We start from the raw sequence: 26,781 nt of genomic DNA on the forward strand, positions 1-26,781 counted from the left end.
ATCCACTTCGAGAAGATTTAAAAATTGACACCACAGATGCCATTTCTAAGAAGTCAGAAAAACAAGATTCAATTAAACAATTGTTAATGGTTTAAAGAATAATGAAATGAAAAATTAGGAACACAGTCTTACAATAATATTTTCTGTAAAATATTATTGTAAGACTGTGTTCCTAATATCGTTTGTAAGACTGTGTTCTTAATATTGTTTGTCAGACTGTGTTCTTAACATCATTCAAACCACAAGATGTAGAGATTTTTCCTGCTAGCTCTAAAAGAAAGCAAAAAGTGCAACAGCAGGGTGAATCTGATGTAGAAGAAAATTTTAGCAACTTCATAGCATGATAAGCATTAAAAAAAAGGTGAAAAAAATCAAAACCTAAATTATTTAATCTTTTACAAATATTCATGATCTATTGAGTAACTTTTTATCCACAGAGCTTTAACTTGCACTTTGTAAGACCAATTTTATTAACTCAGCTGTTTCATCTCCAGATCACTGTGTCAATTGCTATTATCGTTTCGTTTGCAAAGACTTCAATAAACATAAGTTTGACTTGAGCAGCTTTTGATTTGAGGAGGAGAACAGGATTGATTGGTAAAAGTTTATAAATCTTGTAATCCTCTTAGTCATATCACAATAAAAATATTTAGTCTGCAAACTAGGTCAATATCAAAAAGATTATTTTGTAGTAAAAAATTGCCTCAACTATTTCATGTTTCAAATAAAAAAAATTGGCTTTATGCTAACCAAAAAAGCCACGATTTGTCTCTGAAAATCAATATGGATTTGAAACCAATTCTTCCACAGTTGATTTGTTAAGCACTGATTTGTTAACCACTAACTGATTTGTTAACACCAGCAAAGTTTTATCATACATTTATTTTATACACATCATATTAAATAAAAGCAATAACGCAACAACTTTTATATATTGACTACTAAATGCTTTTAATAATATCTGACACAGTTTTAGTTTTCTCTATATACTCTTATAAAAAAAGTTTTTAAAATTATTGATCCATTTTTTTCTAATCTCAGTAAAAAAGTGATGCAGTAACATTGGCAGTAACTTATAATAATTAACTTGAGGTACAGCAGGATTCTATCCTTGGCTCTGTATTATTTTTTGCACATAATAATACATGACAAACAACATCACCCTTACTCATTATGTACCATTGTAAATCGCTTATTTGTTCTTGTAAAGAATACTGTTGTCATATTTGAACCAGTTCTTCTATTGACACTTTTCTCTTTTTAACAAGGTTGAAAAGTGCATTAAAAATGATTGGACTAATCAAGACAAATGACTAATCAAGACTAATCAAGCTGCTAAGCCTGACCCTTTTTCCTTTAGTTGTAAAGTTGCTTTCTTTCACTGCTTTTATTGTAGTACAGGTATATATATATACATATGCAGTTTTGATTTAAAAGTATAAACTCATACATAATTATACGTATTAATTCATATAAAATTGTTTTTTTTAAACATTAATAACGTCATGATTTGATTATAAATATTATTTTCACCTTTAATAATATAAAGGATTTAAACTACAAAATATAAAGTTAAATTTCTTAAACACAAATAAAATTGACCACAAGCACAAGTTTTTTACATAAGATTGACCACAAGGTTGTGGCTTTTAAATAAGTAGTATATAGGCAATTTTTTTTATTACTCCTACATTTTGGCTACAAGTTCAGAAACAAAAAAAAAGTTTAAACTAAACCCAGCCTTTCCTAATACAAACATTTTATAAAAAATTTATAACACTTACAATTGGGATTTTTTCATAAATATTTTGTGCATTTTTTACAATGTCTTTGAAATTTTGTTGTCGACATATTGCAAAATTATCTTTAGATGAACTAACCATCAGACTAGTGTTTTTACCATAAACTATAAAAGCAGGTGTAACAGCATTTATTATCTGTACAAGAACAACATTAGGATAAAATTCTTTAAACTTCATATTTAACAGAACATCAATGTTGATAACACCATAATCAACTTGACGGTTTTCCACGGCATGGAGCACATCATAGTAGGAGCTGTATGCTATTTAATAATAAATGTTTAGTAAACATAAAAATGTTTGGTAGAGTGTCAATCAATAATTAAAATGAATGATTTTGAAATTTTTTTTGAAAATATTAATAAAATTGTATTCTAATAATTTATAAAAGCAAAAGGTTGCCAATGGCGTTATCAAGTCTACAAAAAAACAAAGTAATAATGTATAATTTACCAGCATGGTTAAAAGGTTGCTTAGGTCATTTTAAAATTAAGAAAAAACAAAAAAATAACTTATCAGCATGGTTCAACTTTATGGGATTTAACAAAAAATACATAAAATAAACATATTTCAAAATTAATGAAGTAAATTAAGAATAAGTATAAGAAATATAAATAACATTTTAAAGTTTAACATTTTAAGTTGCATGTAATACACTAATATAAAATGCACTTAAATAAAATTTACTTTTAAAAGAAAAAACAAAATTAAATTTTAAAATAAATTACATATATTTAAATTTTAACTTCAACCTTATTTAACATAAATTAACATAAAAAATAAAAAAGTTTAATTATGCATCACCAACTTAAATGATATTGTTAAGTATGCTAAAATATATAATCTAAATGTAATGGAAAACAAATAAACTGCTCAAACACTTCAAACTGCTTAAACATAAACTGAGCAACTTGTATACGGATTTTTACTCATCAACAGTTATAGAGAACTTGAATCAGATCTATAAATGATGCAGAGTTTGGGTTGGGGCAGCAATCTGCTTTTTCATAGCTCTTGGTTTTTTTTCTTTTTCTGAAAATACTGTATGAAATTAAGTAAGCAAAAAAAATTCATTTACCATTTAAAAAATATTTTTGTTAATAACTTTGTTTCAGAGCGAAACAAATAAAGATTTAAAAAAATTATTAAAATTATTCAATAATGAAAATTAAATTGTAATGAAGTTGTGTCAAAGTCAACTACAAAGTCCTACAAAGTATATTACCAAGCTCAACTTGTTTTTCTGTAAAGCAACCTCATCAGTCAAGACTCCTGCTTTAAAGTTATTAGGTAAAGTAAGAAAAAAAAGGGAAAAACAAAATTCATAGTTAAGTCATTGGAGAATTTGTGACAACAAAACTTTTAATACCTTTTAGACTTGAATTGTAATTTTTACGAGCAATCTGAAAATCAATTGAATTATTCAAACCAGCTACCTATAAAGGCAATATTTTTATAAACATTATAGTAATAGGAGTATAAAGTTTATATAATAATAATTCCTAGTTATTTTTTTATCATTTATTCAATATAAATTAAATAATTCTTCTAATGAAATTTGAGAATAAATTCTTTTTACAAAAATAAACTATTTTTTACAACAAATTCATTTACTATAAAGCTGCAGGTAACCACTGTTTATGTGAGAAACCACTTTTTACGTTAAGAAAGAAACATTAATGATAATGAGAATATTGATAAAGATACATTAATGATAATGAGAATATTGATAAAGATATATTAATGATAATGAGAATTATGATAAATTAATAGTAAAATTATGATAACTAAAAACTATACAAATAAAAAAATAAAAAATTTTAAGGAATTGATACTCGCAAAAAAAAAATTGACTTTTTTGGTAAGTTGAAAGTAAATAAGATTGAATTTTTGTGAATAGAAAAGAACAAGAGAATTTTATAATGATAATTAATTCAAGGTTAGCAGTTAGAGCAAATCATCATTTACAATGCAAGGATCATTTCCAAATTTGGACCATATCTAGCCTCGTCAAAAAAAAAAACACCCTAAAAATGGCAACAGTATTTCATAAAAAGACCAATAAGAGATTTATAGCAGAGAAAAAAACAAGAGAAGTTCAGCCATTCACTAATATAGGAAAACTCATTCATTCATAGGAATATCAACAACATTGAAATAATAACTGAGTTTAGTTAAAGCTCAAATTTATAAGTCACTGCAAACTTGAAACTGTCAAAAAAGAGAAATCAGATTCAAATATGGCTGCATATTTGAAGTGATCAAATAAATAATGACTTTTTTCAAAGACTGGAGTATATAATTTCACAATCACTAAATACTTTAGACAAAAGGAAAAAAATAAAGAACAAAAAGAAAGTGAAGAGATACTAAATAAATTTTTTTTTTCTAAACATCTTTGTTTCCAACAAGGCTGCAAGCAATAACTATTAGAGTTGGAAATTACTGGAAGAGAAAAGATGAAGTTCATAGAGCAAGATAACGATTGACAATTTCTGCCAATCGTTTCTTGCTCTATGAACTTCATCTTTTCTCTTCCAGTAACTTTCAACTTCCAAAGAATGCAAATTATATAAATCAGGAAAGCAAGACTAAGCAAGCGAATTCCAAGGAACTGATGTTAGAGGAAAAAACTAGACCAATAAGAATTTTAGGAGCACTTTAATATAGTCACAGAAACGGAGGACACTTAATTGAATGGCGATTTACACAAGAATGAATTTTAGTAGATGACCAAAGAGACGCTAGCTTGTTAGAGCAGTGCCTATTATAGTATTTGTAGAAAAGAGAAAGATAAGCAACATTACGACAATGTGATAATGATTGGATGTTGGCTGCAAGAGCAGGTCCAACAATGTTTACAATGCGGTTTTGCACTTTGTCTAAAAGAGAAAGGACATCATTGGAAGATCAACCCCAGATATGGCAACAGTGTTCCATACAAGGACGTATTTTAGATTTATAAAGATAAAGAATAGAATCCAGAGTAAGAAAGTGGTGAGAACAATAGAGATATGCAACCTTAGCAGATGCTAGTTTTGCAATCGATTAGATATATGGTTTCCAAGAAAGATCCAAAGTAAGAGTTAATCCTAAAAGATGAAGAGTAGATGACTCACCAATTACATTACCATTCATAAAAATAGGAAGATCTAACTTATTGTGATAATGATTAGCTGAAAAAAATTGAGTTTTGTCTGAATTAAAGTTCACCAGCTACTGTGAGCCCCATGCTGTAGCAGAAGATCCTTTTCAAGCTCAAATGCTTCCTACAAGCAATCAGAAAGTGTTGACTTCTTATTATGACAAGAATAAATGGTAGCATTATCAGCAAACAATGCCACCTTAGATGTGAGAATATTTGGAAGATCGTTAAAGTAAATTAAAAAGAGTATAGTACCAAGAATAGAACTTTGAGGAGCCCCTTGATGTTACAGGAAATGAAGAAGAGTGCTGCCCATCAAGGACAATTTTTATACTATGATTGGAAAGGAAGGATTCAATAATCTTGAATATGTTACCTGAAACACTGTAAGAAGAAACCTTATAGAGAAGACCAGCATGCCAAACTTTATCAAAAGCTTTAGAAATGTCAAGAGCAATAGGCTTAGTTTCTCCACCCCAATCTAAAGCGCAATAAAACCTATTGGTCATTACTGTTAGCAAATCAACTGCAGAATGAGATCAAAATCCATATTAATGATCAGAAAGTAAATTATTAGATTTAAGATGAGAGATTTATTGGTTATTAATTAAAGACTCAAAATCCTTCCTTATGATAGAAAAAAGACTAATGGGACGGTAGTTAGATGAGTCATATGGCTCTCCAGAATTTTTGAAAATAGGGATAACAAATGCTGCTTTCTAGCAGACTGGAAAGCAAGACTCTGATAAGCACTTGTTAAATAGTTTTGAAAGTATAGACAACAGCTCCGGAGAACACATCTGCAAGACAATAACAGGTATGTTGTCTGGGCCACAAGGTCTAGATGATTCTAAGCAAAAAAATCACTCTAGATACAGAAGCTGGAGTAATACGGATGTCAAGCAATAGATCAACCTGTTTGTCGGCTATATCAGGTAGACACAACTAGTGGAATCAAGAGATAATATTGATGAAAAGTTCTTAGCAAACAATTCAGCTTTGTCTTTAGGTGAGGTGACAAAATCTGAACCGTACAAGAGAGGTGGAATAACAGATTTGCCCTAATTATTGATACTATTAAAGATTCTCCAAAAGTCACAAGATACGAGATTTCATGACGTGAGGATATCAGGCTTTTTACAATGAATTCTAGCAATAGTAAGCTGATGTCTGTTTTCTGGAGAATTTTTTGACAGATATATGTGGAAGTAATGGTTTCGATTGGAAATTGCAACAGCAAAAGGTGATGAAAACCATGGAGAAGAGTGAAGCTTGACTTGAAATTGTCAAGAAGGAATAAAAGATTCCATGCCAGCCTGAATCCAAGAAGTTATGTAAGAAGCGCATTTTTCAGCAGGAGGATTAAAGAATTCTACCCAAGGGCCATCATGAAAAAAATCAAGGAAAGAGTTCCAGTCAGCTTAGTTGATAGTTAAGTAAGATAGATAGTAAGATAGTTGTAAGAGGTATAAAGATTAGGGGATTCTGATGATGAAGAAGAATGAGATAATAGTTTTAGAGAGATCAAACCATGATCAGAAGCACATTAGGGTGAATGTGGAGAAACTGAGCACTGACTAGGATAAAAAACAAGATATATGTCAAGTAGAGAAGGTAAATGATTCGAATTGTCTAGAAAGCAAGTTGAAAAGTTGACTATATGAGGTAGAGATTAAGAAAGGCAAAACTTATGGGCCTTAACGTCTGCCGAGTCACTGACACTTTTCCTAAACTGGAAACAATGAAGATAAATACATCTTCGCCAGCCAAACAGATGAGGAAGGGGTGCAAAGCTGGTCAGCAGTTAGAATCTGTTTACCCCTTAGGTCTTTGCCTTGGAGGCCTTCTATAAGACATTAGCTGGATATGTTTAACATCTGCCCATGATGAGTATTTTTAATGAGACACAATCTTTAGTCTTTACTCAACCAAGAACCCTAAGGCAGAGAGTGTTTTAAGTCAGAGTTGGCTTCTCCTAGCTTTTGCCTATTTAATTTAAGTCATATAAAAACTATATATATATTTTTTAAACTTCTTCGCTTCCAACAAGGCTGCAGGCAGCCACTAATTAAAGTTGGAACTTACTGAAAGAAAAAAGATGAAGATTGTAGAGCAAGATAACGATTGAAGGACAACTTAAAGGATTGCAAATTATATGAATCAGGAAAGCAAGACTAAGCAAGCGAATTCCAAAGAGCTGATGTTTGAGGAAAAAAACTAGACGAATAAGCGTTTTTGGAGCACTTAGGAACAGTCACAGAAAAAGGATGAGACTTAATTGAATGACGATTAACACGAGAACGAATTTTAGTAGATGGCACAAGAGAAAAAGGCAAAGAAAAAATGGCAAGCACAATTAAGAGAAGCAACCATACCAGATGATAATTTAGCAATCAATTGTATATTTGTTTTCCATGAAAGGTCAGTAATAAGCAATAATCCAAGAAGACGTAAAGAAGAGGACTCAGTGAGAGGGTTGTCTTTCATTAATATAGGAATGTTGACAGTACTTTGATAGTTGTTTGCAGTAAATAACTAGGTTTTATTGGATTTAAAATTTACAAACTACTGTGAGCCCCAATCTGTTACAAAAGTAAGATTAGATTCAAGATTGGCTGCCTGTTCTAAGCATTTGAAAAAAGAAGACTTTTGTCAAGACAGTAGCATAAAGTTAGCAAAAAAGTCATTAGCAAAAAAAGCTAGAGATATAATTTTATGTAAAAAAAGCTTTAGATGTAAGGTTGTTGGAAAGATCATTAATGCAGATAAAAAACAAAACAGGACCAAGGATAGAACCTTGAGGTACCCCAGAAGTTACTGAAAATAATGAAGAGTGTTGGCCTTTGAGGATGACTAGAATAAAGCAGTTATAAAAAAACAATTTGATAACCTTAAAAACTTTCCCAGATAAATAATATAAAACAAGCTTATGGAGAAGATGTGCATGCCAAACTTTGAGAAAAGCCTTAAATTTAATGCACAATAAAATCTTTCGGTCACAGCAGGTAGCAAGTCAGCTGTAGAGCAAGAGGATTAAAAACCGTATTGACTGTCTGACAGTAAGTTATTTGACTCAAGATGGGGTGTGAGAAATTTGTTTATCAAAAACATTGCTAATTAATTCAAATAAACCCTCAAAAACATTACTAATTAATTCAGATAAGACCCAATTTTTTTTAGCCAATCACTATCGCAATAATTTAAGTCTTCCTAAATTTATGAGTGTTAATGTACTCAATCAGTCATCTACCCTTCATCTTTTAGGATTAACTCTTACTTATTTAATGTGGACTGCAAATGAGCTAAAAATGAACTAATTCTGAGGCGTAAGGGTGTCATGGTCTGGATGATTTCATATAGAATGACCCAATCAGTACTAGAAATAAGTCTTAAATTAGGCCTGAGTTAAACTCAGTTTTTCAATAGCCTTAGCTCCTCTCTGCCTTCTCTCCCCCCCCCCCCCTTCCCCCATCCTTCCTCCTGTAAAACTAGTTAAATTAAGTTAAAATTATTTAAATTTTTTTCTTAAAATTTATATACTTGTATCTGCATTTGGAAATTGCATACATTTTTTAATTTGTATTTGGAGATTAACATTTAATTCTAGGTCAAATCTAGAATTAACATTTGATCCTAACCCTGACTGTTTTAATATTTGGGCAGATTTTTCTGACAATCGTTTTTTCACTTATTAGACAAAGTTTAAAAATATATTGCTAAACATTGTTTACACGAAGTAAATGTGAAAGTAGAAAAATAACTAAAAAAAAGTACTCCTCAATTTTTATTTCGAACCAAGTAATAATTTTAATGCAATAATATAAGAAAATCAAACATTAAAAAAAAAATTAATAATTCCTGTGGGAATCTAATAAAATTTCGAGCTTTTGCTTTAGTGGTACCCATAAACTTGCACACAGAATAAGAATCAAAACTATTTGATGCTTTTTTAAATGATAATTTAATATCTTTAATGTTTCTGCAAGCTTTTTTTTTTTTTTTTCTCATTTTTCTTTTAATAACACTGATCAACAAATAAAATTTTATTGTGCATATCTTGTTAACTAGGTGGTTTTTTAAAACAAATTAAATATGCTGATTTCAATATGCAAACCATTTTTCACCATCATGTCAAGTTGTAAAGATATTTGGGTTCAAATCTTTAGTATTTAAGGTAAAGTCCCTAATATTGTCAAAAAAAAGTTATTCAAAAGTATGTCAACCTGGGTCTCAAAAGAAGCATATTTTCATAGAGATTTTAGAAAACATAAATATTTTTCCTTAAAATTTATTGACAAAAAAATTATGTAAAAAAATGCTAAAGACTCTTAAAAAAATTTCAACAGAATGTTATTCAGCAATAATACAAAAAATACTTATCTTTATTACAAATGAATAACATTTTTAAAATTGTCATACAACTTTCTGCCACAGGTTCTAGCACTTTATTGTTGGGTTTCAGAACGGTTGGTCACTTTGTGTGCGTTAAAAGAATGAAAACCATATTTGTTTCTAACTTTTGCAACAAAACTATGAGAAAATCCATATATTTTATTAACACAATTATTATATTTTTCTTGGTGAAAGCCTTGGGTTATTCTTAAAACTGTTAACCAGTTTTTTAACTAGTTTTATATCTTTAAAACCTTCCTTTTTTCCACCACCAGATTTGCGTTTGATTATTGTTTGAGAAAAACGTTGAATAACACAACTAATGGTGTATGGATGTATTTGCAATGATTTTGCTATCAAATTATAGCTACTATTAGGATTTTGTAAACATTTAAGCATAATTTTTTCACTTACATCTTCTTTTGTCATTTTTAAAACTAATTTCAAGTTAAATCCAAAAACTAACACACTTTTTTGAAACAACACACGTAAACAAAATACAAAACAATTAAAAAGATTTTAATAAAAATGACGTTCTTATTCTTTCACATTTATTTCGTGTACACGCTTTATCTATTATCGAAATTTTTTTTCTCATCTACAAACACCATCATGGTTGCTGCTCAAGTGAGTTTTTATCATTTGTTCTATCATCCGAAACTCAATGTTGTGTGACTTGTCATTCAGCAAAGTCATAATCTTTCACTGTTACTATTCCTTTGCGTTACAAATAAAAATTTTGAGTGAAACATTTTGGCAAAGAAAGAGATTTTTGATGGTAACAGTTGCATAAATATATTATTCAATTTTAAAAATAATAACATCTTTAGAATTTTAAAAATAAGTTTTTAGATTTCAATAAGTGTTTATACCATTTTAAAATTAAAACTATTAGTTAGAATGAAATAAATGTAACATTTTTCAAAAACTTTGTTACTTTCTAATTTAACTCTAGAAGAAAAGAAAAATTATTTTTGGCAAAGTATTTATAAAAGTATTTCATTAATTAAAAAACTTTATAAACATGCGTATAAATAAATTTCTGTTAATCATTTATTGATTAAAAGTTTTCTAATAGAATAAATTAACTAAAAATAAACTTTGAAAAATTTTGAGAACATTTACCTGATTATTCTGTATAGATAAAAAAGAATTAGTAGTGATTATTGAACTAAACATTCCTGTCAATCCAGAAATAAATAACACTCCAATCACCATCCATAGTATTGAAATAAATCGACCAATTAATGATTTTGGAACTATATCACCATAGCTACCAAAAAAATAGTTGCTAATTTACTTGCTTTTAAAAAAAGCAAATAAGAAACAAAAAAATTAGAAAAATGCTACAACTTATAATTATTATGTTATATATGTTTATATGTAATTTATATGTAAAAATTAAAAGCTTTAGTTGCTTTAATTTTTAATTTAATTTTAGTGAGATGTGTTTTATAAGAAAGAAATTGATGAAAAATAAGTTTGAACTAAATTATTCCTTCGAACTTTAATAATAAATTTATACAAAGAAAAAAAGACTTGTTATCGAACCTTACTATATTGTTTTCTATATCTTTATAATAGCATGAACATTTTACAAAATTTAATTTCTTTTTAAATGTGAATAATTCAGCCATCTTATTACTATCATTTTTTTCTTTTTCAACTTAATATTCTTCTGGCCTTTTTTTGAATTTCTGTATTTAGTCAATCACCTAAATACTATTTATTCATGGGATGGGCATTTATACATTTGTGAATATATTCACAAATGCATAAATCCCCAACCCATGAATAAATAGTATTTATATATGTATATATACAACTTATTCATATATACATTATAAAATGTATATATACATTGTATTTATATATGTATATATACAACTTATACATATATACATTATAAAATGTATATATACATTGTATGAGGGTTTTGTTTGAAGCAGTCAGACTTTAAATGATAACAAAGTTTTAAAAGCAAATACTTTTTTATTGTTTGGTCAAAACTGTTTTTAACTTATTTGCTATTAAAGTTTCAACAAAAACATTTTAGTTTTAATGTGTTTTTGGACCACACATAATTTTAATAGAAAATATCTATCAAATATTTTTAAAAACCAGATAAAATTAAATTGGTTTTTAATAATAACTAATTAAAAACATCATTAACTATAAAACAACAAAAACCTAAGTAAAAGAACTTTTTAAATATATAAACTTTAAACACGCATATCATACTAAAAAATACTAAGAGCTCAAAACCATTGTTTTTCATTGAAAAAATAAAAAATTAAATATAAATGTATGTAAAACAAAAATTGCTTCAATAGATCTTTATAAATTCATAGATAGATGCTGGAACTTATTATAATCTGTTGAAAAAATAGTTAACTTTTTTTGTGTGTGTGTGTGTTTTTTTAATATCAATTATTCACCTCCCCACTACAGTCAAGGTCACTACAGTCAAGGACACTACTTTTGTGGTTACAACCCTCTCTATAACTCCAAAACACAAACCTCAACAAACAAGGCCACTGCATGGAAAAACAAATTAAAGTACAGTGAAGAAGCTAAAACAAGTTTTTTTCAAAAAAACCAAATTTAAAAGAACAAAAAGAAAAAAGTCAATTAGTAAAATGTATTTTAAAGACAAACATATCATTGCCAATTGATTAAAAGGTTGTCTGATAATGTAAAGTAGCAAACAACCCTATAAAGAAAATGAGGTTCCTTACTACATCCAGAACATAAAAAACTTGTACCCCTTCTATTGACAGAAGTACTACAAACTGCACAATTTGTATCACTTTCAACTTATTTAATTAGATGTCATGTATTGAAATTTTCAAAGTCTGGATTTAGAATTTGTTGAATTCTGTTTAAAAGTGTGGAACTATTATGTATAATGGTAATACAAAAATCGAAGATTTCTTCATTAAGATTCTCTTTAAATTTTTTTAAAGTTAAATTCTTTTAAATTCTTTTTGAATTATTCAGACAAGTTGACAAATATAATATGTATGAGTTAGTCTAGGTTTTCTGTTTATCAATTAAAAACTCTTTTCCACCACAAACAATGCAGAGTTAGAGTCTAGAGTCTAAAGTTCAATAAAGAGTCTTTTTTTTATCTTCTTTTAATTGTAATTATTTCTTTTAAATTTTCGAAAACAACTCTATAGAAAACCAAAGTCTTTATACTATTGTAAAATTTCTTTTTTTTTTTTTTTGTTATTCACCTCCTCAAGGCCAATAAAGCCACTACAGATGAGGAGGCTACTTAATAGTGGTTATAACCCTCTCTCAACTCTATAACTCCTAAACACGAACCTTGACAAACAAGGCCGTTGCGCGGAGTAACAAATTGAGCGCGGTACTACCAAGGACGTGGTGGGGATCGAACTCGGAACCTCTTGCTTATGAAGCGAGCGCTTTACCACTACATATCATACCACTAAAATATCAATGAAATAAGATGCTGTCTGATGCTAATCTGTTTTGTTAACTCAGAAGTTAGGTTTGGCAAAACCATGGAAAATCTTTAACAATATCATTAATTAGGGTCTAAAATTCCAACTATATAACACATAAATCTGTTCTTATTACCTCTAATAAGAACTATTTGCAATTTATCTTTTGAATCTAATGAATATGCTATTTCTGTCATCTCAAAGAAACAGATCTACTGTTAGACACTTAATTCTGCATCTGTTACTAAAAAGTCTAAATCTAAACTTTTAATCTAATTTTCAAAACTAAACTTTTTTATTAGTCCAGATAAAACTTTTGTCACATTTAAAAAATTTTACCTATTTTATTACTCAAGTGCTTGACTAAACTATCTAAACCATGTTTTCCATCCTGCTGGAAATGTGATACTGAAGAAAAATGAATCACCAATAGTGCCTTCTGAACAGAACAATTTCAGGTGGTTAAAAGCTGAATTTTCTCTTTATAAGAATATAGGCCAGCATACAGAAAACTTACAAAAAGCTTCAGAATGCATTATTAACAATTAAGCCCACATCTACAGATGTTGAAAGAGTATTTTAACTTAATGTATTTTACAAATTTTTATTAGATCAAAAAAATCCTCAAAAATTATTTAATACCTTAAAACAAAAAAAAGTAAAACTATTTGTAAATCAAAGAAAATACCTTAAATACCTTATTTAAAGGGGTAAACAGACCCTATATGTTGACCAGCCTCGCACCCCTTCTTCATCTATCAGGCTGGCGCAGATGTATTTTTAATACATTGTTTCCAGTTTAGGATGTTGAATGCTGGATCTTTTTGACTCAATACATGGGTTTTGTTTATGTCTCTATTTTTATAACTAGGCAACTCATTCTATTATCTCCTTATGAGGGTACAGCTCTAAAACTCAGTTTTATGGTTCTGAGGCTGGCTGGTAATCAGGTTTCCCGAACTCTGTGGTAGCTCTCAAAGAGGCTGATTCCATCAACAGCTGAATAATATCAAATTATTAACAGTGCCATGTTGCGCATGGATGGTGTCCATGTTTGTACTTTTGGTGTGTATTGCAGAGGTCACATTTGGAGCCCTTTGTTACGGCTTAGGGTTTATTAATAGTAAAGAGGCAAATGATTGGGCTAGTAAACAGTGTTCTGAGTACTATCTATGCTTTGAGTCAAGTTCACCAACAAATTTAAAAATGAATAAAGTATCAAAAACTATAAAACATAAAAAACTATCATCATCACCAAGTTCTCAAAACTTATCATTCACTAATATTCATAATCTTCGAAATAACTTTTCTTCTGTTGAGTCTTATCTCTTGCAAAGTTCACCAGACCTACTTGCTCTTTGTGAGACTAATTTGAGTTCAGCTATTACATCTTGCGATCTTAATGTTGATGGTTATCTTCCTTTAATTCATAAAGACTCCAATAGTCACATGCTTGGCCTGGACATTTACATTCATAAGAATTCAACCATTTGTCATCAAACTAGGTTTGAATCCACAGACTACTCTTTCATGTGCTTTCGTTAAGCACCTCTTCACTCTATCGCCTTTCTCTTTGTTCTATATCGCTCTCCTTCATCTCAAGACTGCACTCTTTTTGATGTTATTTCTGATCATATTGACCGAACCCACTCTCTTTATTCGCCAGCAAATATAGTTGTTGTCGGTGACTTTAATGCTCACCACTCTAAATGGCTTGGTTCTAGTGTCAGTGATTCTGCAGGCATTAAAGCCCACAACTTTTGCCTTTCTCAATCCCTAACTCAAATAGTCAACTTTACAACTCACTTTCCAGACAACCCGAATCATTTACCTTCTCTACTCAACTTAGGTCTTGCTTCTGATCCTAGTCAGTGCTCAGTTTCTCCACATTCACCCTTAGGTGCTTCTGATCACAGTTTGATCTCTTTAAAACTAATATCTCATTCTTCTTCATCACCTGAATCCCCCTATTATCGTACCTCTTACAACTACAGTAAAGCTGACTAGGACTTTTCCCGTGACTTTCTTCGTGATAGCCCTTGGGTAGAAATCTTTTGTCTTCCTGTCGACAAATATGCTTCTTACATAACTTCGTGGACTTAGATTGGCATGGAATCTTTTGTTCCCTCTCAACGATTCCAGGTCACGCCTTACTCTCCTCCATCATTTTTCTCACACTGTGCTGCTGCGATTGCCAATCGAAACCATAACTTCCATATCTATCAGCAAAACAATTCTCCAGAAAACAGACATCTGTTTATTACTACTAGAAACCATTGTAAAAAGGTTTTGTCTAGCGCTAAAGCCCGCTATTCTTAGGTCATGAAATCTCTTATTTCATCTCAAAAAATAGGCTCTTGCGACTTCAGGAGAATCTTCAATAGTATTAATAATAAGGGCAAATCTTTAATTCCACCTCACTTGTATAAATCAGACTTAGTCACCTCATCTAAAGACAAAGCTGAATTGTTTGCTAAAAACTTTTCATCAATATCATCTCTTGATTCCACTAGTTGCGTTCTACCTCATGTTGCTAATAAACAGGTTGATACATTGCTTGACATTCATATCACTCCTACTTCTGTATCTAAAGTGATTTCCTGCCTAGACTCTTCTACAGCTTGTGGCCCAGACAACATACCTTTTTTTGTCTTGCAGAAGTGTTCTCCGGAGCTGTCATCTATACTCTCAAAACTATTCAACAGGTGCTTATCAGAGTCTTTTTCTCAAACTCTGGAGAGCGATCTGATTCATCTAACTACCATCCCATTAGTCTTCTTTCTATCATAAGCAAGGTTTTTGAATCTTTAATTAACAAACACTTAATTTCTCATCTTGAATCTAATAACTTACTTTCTGACCATCAATATGGATTTCGATCTTCTTATTCTGCAGCTGATTTGCTAACAGTAATAACCAATAAGTTTTATCGTGCATTAGATAAAGGTGGAGAAGTTAAGACCAATGCTCTTGACATTTCAAAAGCTTTTGATAAAGTTTGGCATGCTGGTCTTCTCCATAAGCTTTCTCCTTATGGTGTATCTGACAACATCATTAAGATTATTGAGTCCTTCCTCTCTAATCTTAGTATAAAAATTGTCCTCGATGGACAGCACTCTTCATCTTATTCTGTAACTTCAGGGGTTCCTCAAGGTTCTATCCTTAGCCCTATACTCTTTTTAATTTACATTAACGATCTACCAGATATTCTCACATCTAAGGTGGCATTGTTTGCTAATGACACTACCATTTATTTATGTTATGATCAGAAACCAACACTCTCTGATTGCTTGGAGTGGCTCATAGTGGCTGATGAACTTCAATACAGATAAAACTCAATTTTTTTCAGCCAATCGTTATTGCAATAATTTAGATCTTCCTATATTTATGAATGGTGATGTACTTGATGAGTCATCTACTCTTCAACTTCTAGGATTAACTCTTACTTCCGATCTTTCTTGGAAACCATATATCAAATCTGTTGCAAAATTAGCATCTGCTAAGGTTGTATCTCTTTATCGATGCTTGAGACTTTCTTACTTCGGATTCTAATCTTTATCTCTATAAACCTCAAATCCGGCCTTGTATGGAATACTATTGCCATTTCTGGGGCGGATTTTCTAATGATCGCCCCTTCTCTTTTAGACAAGGTGCAAAAACGCATTGTAAACATAGTTGGACCTTCTCTTGCAGCCAACCTCACATCGTCGTAATGTTGCTTTTCTTTCTCTTTTCTACAAATACTGTAATTGGCACTGCTCGAAAGAGCTAGCATCTCTTGTGCTATCTACTAAAAGTCGTTTGTCAATTGTTATTTTCCTTTACAATCTTCATCTTTTCTCTTTCAGTAACTTTCAACTTTAATTAGTGGTTGCTTGCAGCCTTGTTGGAAGCGAAAATGTTTAAAAAAAAAAAAGTATTCTCAGTGTATGCCAACTTTTGTACAAAAATAAGATCACAACTTACAGATAAGTCATTATCAGCTCTTGTATTTTTGAAATACTATTATAAAATGTTTATGTTGGCATATATTTATTACAAAAAATTTTACTTGAGGGTGTGAATTTTAAAAACAGTAAAAGAGCTGTTAACAACTGTTTTTGAAAATTATAAAATAGTAAAAACATTAAAACAGCTGTTTTTTAAAAACCACTGTTTTTTCAGAAACCCTAGTAATATTAATGCAGTAGGTAATCAATTAAATCTTTCTTGCTCTTTAACTTTCTTCTTTGTTTATTGTGACTTTAATAGAGAAAGCTTGCACCTTTTTGAAGTGAAAAACATTTTTGTTGAAGCATTTATGATTAATAAAAATGCTTTAACAAATAACTGTTTTGTAATGAATATATATATATATATTTTGTGAGTTTATAATTTCTTACAGAGATTTTTCTTTTTAATTAATATTTTGATTTCTTTTAACTCATTAATTTATCATTAAAAAACATTTTTTCTGTTGAAATTTGTGAAACTTAGCAAAACAATAAGTATTTAAACTTTATAAAAATTGAGAGAAAATACAGACTTATAAAAACACATTATTATACAGATTAGACTTTCTAGTTTGTTGGTTTCAAAGGAAAAACTCAAGCAAAAAATTTTAATATGGTTTACAACCTCATTTCTGTAACTGAAAGATCACACATTAGGTGGAGGCAGTGAGGCAGGGGCTATCAAATCTTTTATTTGTCTGTGTATAAAACACTGTTGCCATATTTAACATTATTTTTTCTTTTTAGTAAGTTGTAACTTTCTAGTAGTTCCTAATAGTAATTACTTGCAGTCAGAAGTTGCTTACAGTCTTGATAGGATTGTAAAAAAGTTTAGTAGGTAGGTGAAGAGAGTAAAAAAAATTAATTATTATTGAAGCAAAGTAGTAAATAAACTAAAATTATCTTACCCAACTGTTGTTAATGTAACAATTGACAACCATAAACTACTACCGAATCCATTTATAAAACACTTGCTAAAATCTTTATTTGTTACACATTCCTAAAGAAAGAAAAAACTATTTAATGAACAATACCCCATTATCAAGCAATAAGTCATCTAAAGATAATAATAGTCTATTTCAAAAAAGAAACTAAATCTACTGTACAAAAACAAACAATTTAGGTTAGGTTCAATAACTAAATAATAAAACAATAAATAAACAAATCAATAAAGAATTAATTTAATGTTTGTTTTGAATTAATTTAATTAATTCTGTAACTATAAGTAAAATCTGTAATCATAAGTAACTATAATTAATAATTATAGTATCTTATAATTACAGACTAAAGTGTCATAGTTTGACAACAAGATTTATCTTTATATATCATATTTTACATAATTTACTTCATTTCTTGTTATCATTTTTAATCCAATAGTGGATTGAAGATGATAACAAGTGTTTGCACTTTTAGAAAAGAAGTCGATGAAAAGCTAATTGTAGGTTTGTGTGAAGGTGGTTTTTAGTAATTTGGTATACAGGTTGTATAAAATTCTTAACCTGAAAGTTTATGTGTTTATATACTTTAGTTAGATTTGATTTAAAAATAAGGAGTTCTGTTTTACTAGAATAAAGAGAAAGTTAGTATTAATATTTTATTTGCATTACTCTTTTACAAAAAAGTATTGCAATATTTTGTAAACAATACTCTCTTGCCTCTTTTTTAAAATTTGCGAATCAGAAATCAAAATGTGCGAATTCATATTCTGAGCATTTATTTCAAATATCGTACTGCAAAACGGTGTTCTCTTTGCTCACGGTTAGCAAAATCTTGAAAATGCCAATCTAGCTGACCCAAAAACGCCACTTATATGGGGTACACTACAACCCAGAAGGCACATCACGTGTTTAAGACGTCCAAAACACGTATTTAAACTTAATAAAACGTTTTTAAGACGTTTAAAACACGTATTGTGCTGCTGGAAAGGTTTTCTGTGATGCAAACTTTGAAATCTTTCGGTTTTGTCCGCAAAAGATAATTTAATTTCAATGTTCAAATTAAGTGAAATATTGACTTTATAGTCAATATTTCACTTAATTTGAACATTGAAATTAAAAGAACCACTTTAAATAATTTAATAAAAGTTGGTGCAAATATAGAATATATCCACTCCAAACTCTGAATAAAATTAAAGCCGGATTAATTAACTGGTGAAGGATTTATGGCAGCTTTAGTTTGTATTTTGTTAGTTTTTTGCAACATATACCTTAAGGCGTTACTGATTACTGTGATATTCTGTCACTATTTTCGAAATAATGGTTACATTAGTGCTCTACTATGTAATACCAACAATTTTTTTATAGGTTTTAGCTGTTTTATTGCTACAACTACTATTTTCATTTTATAGATAAAAATATTGATTTGCTATTTAAAACGCGGTTTAAATTGACTTATGCATTGCGTGAAAATATTAGCATTTTCTAAGGTATACTACTGTCAAAATGCATAGAAATGTTAAAAATAGTTGAAAAGCTTATATAAAGGTACCTACATAAAAAAATATAAAAACTCACAATGTTTACCACCTTAGATGTGAGAATATCTAAGGTGGCAAACCTTATCAATACCTTAAAATTTTTTTCAGAATGGTCAATAAATTGTCTACTTAGTATAGCAACCAAAAAATGTTTTTATCTACGCTATGGAAACAGTTCTTTACCATTAAATTCATACTCCATGAAAATTGGTACACCTATTAAATCGGACATAAAGTTTTCTAATTGCTGTTCTTTCATTGCAAGCAAGGCACATTCTTGTACTTACTTTTAAAATCCTTCATAAGTAACGATTACAAGTTTCTGATCAAAGCCTATAAAGTTTATGTTGGACCTATCATAGAATCTTGTGCCTCTGTGTGGAATACCCATGTTTTAAAAAATATACGTCGGTTAGAAAAGGTTAAGAAGTCTTTTACTAAAAGTGTCTGTAAGAAATTTCATATTCCTTATAAAGATTATTTTTTATGATTCAATATTTTTAATATAAAATCTCTTGAATGCCATAGAATAAAATTTGAACTTGCAATAAACCTATAAAGTTTTTTTTTTTTTTTTTTTAACATCTTCGCTTCCAACAAGGCTGCAAGCAGCCACCAATTAAAGTTGAAAGTTACTGAAAGAGAAAAGATGAAGATTTTAGAGCAAGATAACGATTGACAGACGACTTAAAAGATTTATTTGAATCAGTAAAGCAAGATGAAGGAAGCGAATTCCAAAGAGCTGATGTTCGAGGAAAAAAACTAGATGAATAAGCGTTTTTAGAGCACTTAGGAACAGTCACAGAAAAAGGATGACACTTAATTGAATGACGAGTAACACGAGAATGAATTTTAGTAGATGGCACAAGAGACGCTAGCTCTTTAGAGCAGTGCCCATTATAGTATTTGTAGAAAAGAGAAAGAGAAGCAACATTCCGACAATGTGATAATGTTTGGAGATTGGCTGCAAGAGCAGGTCCAACTATGTTTACAATGCGTTTTTGCACTTTGTCTAAAAGAGAAAGGATATCATTGGAAGATCCGCCCCAGATATGGCAACAGTGTTCCATACAAGGACGGATTTTAGATTTATAGAGATAGAGAATAGAAACCGATGTAAGAAAGTGACGAGCTCGATAAAGAGATGCAACCTTAGCAGATGCTAATTTTGCAACTGATTTGATATATGGTTTCCAAGAAAGATTGGAAGTTAATCCTTGAAGATGAAGAGTAGGTGACTCATCGAGTACATCACCGTTTATAAATATAGGAAGATTTAAATTATTGCGATAACGATTGGCTGAAAAAAATTGAGTTTTATCTGTATTGAAGTTCACCAGCCACTGTGAGCCCCATGCTGTAGCAGAAGTGAGATCTTTTTCAAGCTCAAATGCCTCCTCCAAGCAATCAGAGGGTGTTGGTTTCTTATCACGACAAGAATAAATGGTAGTATCATCTGCAACAATGCCACCTTAGATGTGAGGATATCTTGAAGATCGTTAATGTAAATTAAAAAAAGTATAGGGCCAAGGATAGAACCTTGAGGAACCCCTGAAGTTACAGAATAAGAAGAAGAGTGTTGTCCATCGAGGACAATTTTTATGCTACGATTGGAAAGGAAGGACTCAATGATCTTAAAGATGTTTTTGGATACACCATAAGAAGAAAGCTTATAGAGAAGACCAGCATGCCAAACTTTATCAAAAGTTTTTGAAATGTCAAGAACGATGGCCTTAACCTCTCCACCTTCATCTAATGCACGATAAAACCTATCAGTTATTACTGTTAGCAAATCAGCTGTAGAATGAGAAGATCGAAATCCATATTGATGGTCAGAAAGTAAGTTATTAGATTCAAGATGAGAAATTAAGTGTTTGTTTATTAAAGATTTAAAAACCTTGCTTATGATAGGAGGACGACTTATGGGACGGTAGTTAGACGAATCAGATCGCTCTCCAGAATTTTTGAAGATAGGGATAACAGATGCCGCTTTCCAGCAGGCTGGAAAGCAAGACTCTGATAAGCACTTGTTGAATAGTTTTGAGAGTATAGATGACAGCTCCGGAGAACACATCTGCAAGACAATAACAGGTATGTTGTCCGGGCCACAAGCTGTAGAAGAGTCTAGGCAGGAAATCACTTTAGATACAGATGCTGGAGTGATATGAATGTCAAGCAATGGATCAACCTGTTTGTTGGCAATATCAGGTAGAACGCAACTAGTGGAATCAAGAGATGATATTGATGAAAAATTTTTAGCAAACAATTCGGCTTTGCCTTTAGGTGAGGTGACAAAGTCTGAACCATACAAGAGAGGTGGATTTATAGATTTGCCCTTATTATTGATATTATTAAAGATTCTCCAGAAGTCACGAGAGCCTAATTTTTGAGATGAGATACAAGATTTCATGACCTGAGAATAGCGGGTTTTGGCGTTAGACTTAACCTTTTTACAATTGTTTCTAGCAGTAATAAACAGATGTCTGATTTTTGGAGAATTGTTTTGCACATTTATACACAACCTTGCAATTTATACTCAACCTTTTTGATCTACCTTTTTCTGAGTTTTTTGTATTTGCTCCTTCTTACTATCCTACAAGATGTCATGCCCAAAACCTTATATTACATATTAAATGTAAAAATGATACACGAAGATTTTTTTACTGTAAAGGAATTGTAAAGATATCAAAATCTCTACCTGATTATATTGTTTACTCGTCCACTTTATCTTATTTCAAATCAAATTTTAAAAAGTACAATATTCATCACCATTGCACACTCTTTTAACTTGTCGTTTTTTGCTGTGTTTTTTTTTTCGGTGTTACCTAAGAGTAGTTTTGATATTACCTGTATCAACTTTTAGTATTTCTTATTTTTAAATGCAAATAATTTAGAAAATAGATTTAAAAGAATCTTACTTTCCTGATTCATATAACTTGCAATCTTTTAAAACTTCTGTCAATCGTTATTTTGCTCTATAAACTTCATCTTTTTTCTTCCAGTAATTTTCAACTCTAACAGTAGTTGCTTTCAGCCTTGTTGGAAGCAAAGATGTTGAAAAAAATAATTAACAAATAAAAAGTTTGTAGGACCAGTCAGAGAAAAATCTTATGAAAGGGAGAATAGTCTTTAGTAATCTAAATTTTTATTAAGTATGACAAGTGTCATTAATTTAAATAATTATTTCCTTTAAAGGAAAGAATTATGTAAGAGTTATTTTCTTGTAATATAATAGGGTTGTTCGCCGTTAACAAAAACTTACGAAAATTCCGCATTTTTATCTTCCGTATTTCAAGTTGGTAATACAAAAGTTGTCCTTGCGCAAATTCACCTTCCGTTAGGCATTATACGAAAAAAGTAAATGATAATCATTTCGTGATAACCGTTTACGAAAAGAAACTTGTGAAACAAATCATTTCGAAAGAATACTTGCGAAACAGTTCCTTACGGACGGAGCGTTTTCGAAATATGAGCTTACGGAATAGACTCGAAAGCATTCATTAAATTGATATACAAAAAGTGTTATTATTTATTACTTAAATAAAATAATGTTGTTAAATAATTCTTCAATAGTTTTTACATATATATGTATATATATATATATATATATATATATATATATATATATATATATATATATATATATATATATATATATATATATATATATATATATATATATATATATATATATAGTAACCTAGAAAGGTTAAGAAAGTGAGGATGGGGGGTACTGAAACAGAAAGTAAGGGGACTTAACGCAGCTAAAGTTTAAATACAAAAAAACTGAAACTTTGAGTTAGTTTCGAGGGAAAGTAAAACGCTCCCTCCGCAATATATCTTTATGCCAGTTTTTATATATATTTATATTTATCAAGTACAGACATAATTTTTGTTTGAAAATGACCGAAAACAGCTCTTTTTTATCGTTAAAATTTTAGCATTAATAAATCTTAATTTTTTCCCTGAATACAAAACCTTTCATTTTAATTTTCATCGTATACAAAGATAATAGATAAATTTATCTTAATTTATAAAAAAATGTAAATATATATTGATACATCTTATAAAAAATGCATTTAAAAAATGCAATTTTTATGAGTTTAAACTGATTTTTATAGTGCTAGGACTTTTTACCTTAGACTTCCTTCGCGAAGTCAATTCTTTTTTTAAAGGAGTTTGTATCATTCTGTTAGAAACTAAAAAAGTTAGCTGCCTCAACTTGCCCCATTTTGAAATAATGTGGTTTTAAAAAGCTGATCTTTTATTTTTTATTTTTTATTTATAGGTGCCCCAAGAAGTCCTAACGGTCTTGTCACAGAGCACCGCGGAAGTGCATTTAACCTGGAAGTTCACGCCTCCTTCTTTACCGTGACGCGAAAATTTGTCCAGGTCTCGTTTCGAACCTCAATCTCCTGCTTATAAGCAAGCGCTCTAAGCCCTGCGCCACGGTCGCACATTTTATAAAAAAATTAACAATGTAAAACCTAATACGACGTAAATAAACTTCAAATTTTATGTTTTGAGAGTTTTTCGTGACGTGTCTGAGCAATATCTAAATAGATATAAATATATGTATATATATATATATATATATATATATATATATATATATATATATATATATATATATATATATATATATATATATATATATATATATATATATATATATATATATATATATATATATATATATATATATATGTCGTATAGTCTAGGCTGCTTTCAAAACAGTGATTCAACAACACAAGTTAAATCAGTTTCATCACGCGTCTGAACAAATACAAGAATTTCATAACTATTTTCTTGGATATCATTAGCATTTTCAGATTTAGAGCAAGATAAAAGAGTTTCAGTTTTTTGTTTTCTTGAAAAGTATTTTTAATCTTCTTTATTGTATTATTAAACACTTTTCATTTTAAAGTTTAATGTAGTATTCAAATTTTTTTTCTTTAAAAATATCCGATTATTAGTTTTAACTAGGTAAAGTAAAAATATAATACTGTCCATGTGACAAAGCTATCTTTTGTAAAATCAATGATCTTCCATTTGACTTAAAAATTTTTCCAGTGTATATGTTTTATCTGTTTTATAAAATTTTTCATTCCGTATATTTAACCTGTTATTGCATATAGAAAAATACACTAAAAATTATGAAAAGATGCGTGACGAAATTGATGTTGAAATTTATTAATCGCAAAATAAACCGCAATTGGTTTACAAGGGTTCTTGTTTAAGGCTGAGAAAAATAGTCAAGCGTAATATAAAAGATTGTATATTAGGATCCAATTTTATTTGTAATAACCACAAGAAAAGGTTACTTGTGTTGAAAAGCTTTTCGTTACATAACAACAACTGTTACACACTAGCTTATTTGGCATCACCCGTAAAACAAAAGTAATTCGTTTTAATTTTGCGCATTTATTAATTTTTGTTGTTGTTGTTGTTGTTGCTGTTGTTATTTAGGTGCCTAACGGTTTGTTACAGAGCACCGCGGAAGTGCTTTTAACTAAGAAGTTCACGTTTCCTTCCTTACCGTGACGCGAAATATGTCCAGAGTTCGTTTTGAACCTGGATCTCTGCTTCTAAAGTAAGCGCTCTAACCACTGCGCCACGGCCGCACAATTTTATTTTATTTTTGATTTTATTATTAAAAATTAAACGCAGAAATGTGATTAAACGCATCTGTCGATGTTTGCAAATATAAATACAAACAATCAGTTTTTATTTTGCTTTTTTAACTTATTTTTTATAATGAAAATGTTTCGTTTTTTTTTTTTAAAAAGTATTATTAATTTTTGTGATAAAAACAAAAAAAAAAAACACAATCAAATTAGTTGCTGCTAAACCATCATGCTGGGTGTGTTGCCATTTAAACATCATGCTAGGTGTGACGAAATACCATGTATGTATGTCAACAAAAACGATTATATATAGCAAGAAGATTAACATTTGCAAAAATAAAGATTATGTATTTTAAACAAATTTGATTAAATATTATCTTTAACTAGCTTAACAACATGAAAAAAATATTTCATATAATAAGAAAGCTTGATTTCGTATTTTAAAAATATTGAATCCTTAGCGAGATAAATGTGTGATATTTTCAATAGTAATGAATTCTGAGTAAGATTAATTAGCGAGATATAAAAGTGAAATAAATTATCTACATAAAAAAAGTTCAAATTAAACATTCCAAATTAAAATTTTTTAATTAAATTTCAATTAAAGTGTCTTGTCATAAATAAAAAACTTTGATTATTTTATTTTTTAAATAAAATAATCAAAGTTTTTTATTTATAGTTATATAAATATTTATAAATAAAATATTAAAAGCAACTTACAGCTAACCATAAAAGTGTTGAAAAAAGCAAAATAAGTCCACCTGCAATAGTTCCAATTGGGTAGCTTAGTTTAATAGCTTCAAAAAATTTGTTCAAAACAGTTATTTTGTATTTATTGACTATAACCCCAACGTAAGGAGAATATATAAATATATCAGATTTTAAATTTCTAGCTTCCAATTTTTTTTCATTAGGGTTAATAAATAATGGAAACCATATTCTATTGTCACCATTTTGTAAGTTACTACTAAAACTGGTATCTTCTATCATTTTATAAAAATTGTCTTCAGAAAAGTTTCCTTTTATTAGAGTAAAATTTTCAAGTTTTTCGGAGGAGGGTGAACATAATTTTCCTAACTTCATGTATGCTGATGGCAAAACACCATCAAGCCATTGTTTTTCTTCGTTGAAAAATATAAAAGGTTCAGTGTCCCAATAAAATATTGTATCTGGTACTTTTGCGTTTTCTGTACGTAAAAATAGGAAACTCAAACACAAAGCTAGCATCTTCGATGAAATTTTGTGAAAACAGCATCTCGACATTCTTTTTAACGTTCTCCTCTAAAAAAATTTTCTTAAGAATCTTTTTTTGTTTTCAAAATAAAACAAAAGATTATATTGAATAAAAGGTTCTCGATATTAAATTAATTAAAATTGAAAACACTAAAAAAATAAGAAAGAAAACAAAATTGAAGCTCAAACACTTCTAAACTTCAAATTAGATTTTTAGTGACAACAAAAAGGACACCATGAAGCGTGGTGTAAAGTATAAAACTTTTAAAGCAAATCTAAAGTTTTAAATTACAATTTGAAGCTATAATCTATAAATCTGTTAAATCTATTAAATACAATTCGCGTTTTGTGTCATGAAAACGCATACACGCCTTTGAACGTTTTTTTTTGACGTCTTAAACACCTCAGGGTTAAACCTGGTACTACATAAAAAATTATCTTTAATAAAATTAATGTACCGATGAGTAACACAAAATGTAAAAAAAAGTAACAGAAAATGTAAAATTTTTTGTATAAGTGTATGTGTTTTTAAAAAGAAGATTAAAAATTGATGTTGTTATAGCAATACAGTTTAAATAGTTGAATATAAAGAAAAAAAAACTGAAATTTTTTATTAAGACGCATGCCGTTTGTCAGCTCTTGTT

At 29.4% G+C, this 26,781-nt stretch overlaps 1 protein-coding gene across 1 annotated transcript in view; it reads right to left on the reverse strand.

Moving 5' to 3' along the window:
• LOC100197767 (uncharacterized) overlaps positions 1 to 26,226 on the reverse strand; it is a 30,032-nt gene extending 3,806 nt beyond the window's left edge. The window contains exons 1-5 of the mRNA XM_065789123.1: positions 25,625 to 26,226; positions 17,710 to 17,801; positions 10,465 to 10,612; positions 3,172 to 3,238; positions 1,785 to 2,065 (exon numbers count right to left, since the gene is read on the reverse strand). Coding sequence (XP_065645195.1) covers positions 1,785 to 2,065; positions 3,172 to 3,238; positions 10,465 to 10,612; positions 17,710 to 17,801; positions 25,625 to 26,167 — 1,131 coding nt within the window. The 5' untranslated portion in view covers positions 26,168 to 26,226. The remainder of the gene's footprint in view (positions 1 to 1,784; positions 2,066 to 3,171; positions 3,239 to 10,464; positions 10,613 to 17,709; positions 17,802 to 25,624) is intronic.
• Between the last annotated feature and the right edge of the window lie 555 nt (positions 26,227 to 26,781).

Source organism: Hydra vulgaris, chromosome 01 (assembly GCF_038396675.1).
Source record: "Hydra vulgaris chromosome 01, alternate assembly HydraT2T_AEP".
Classification (NCBI taxonomy): Eukaryota; Metazoa; Cnidaria; class Hydrozoa; order Anthoathecata; family Hydridae; genus Hydra; species Hydra vulgaris.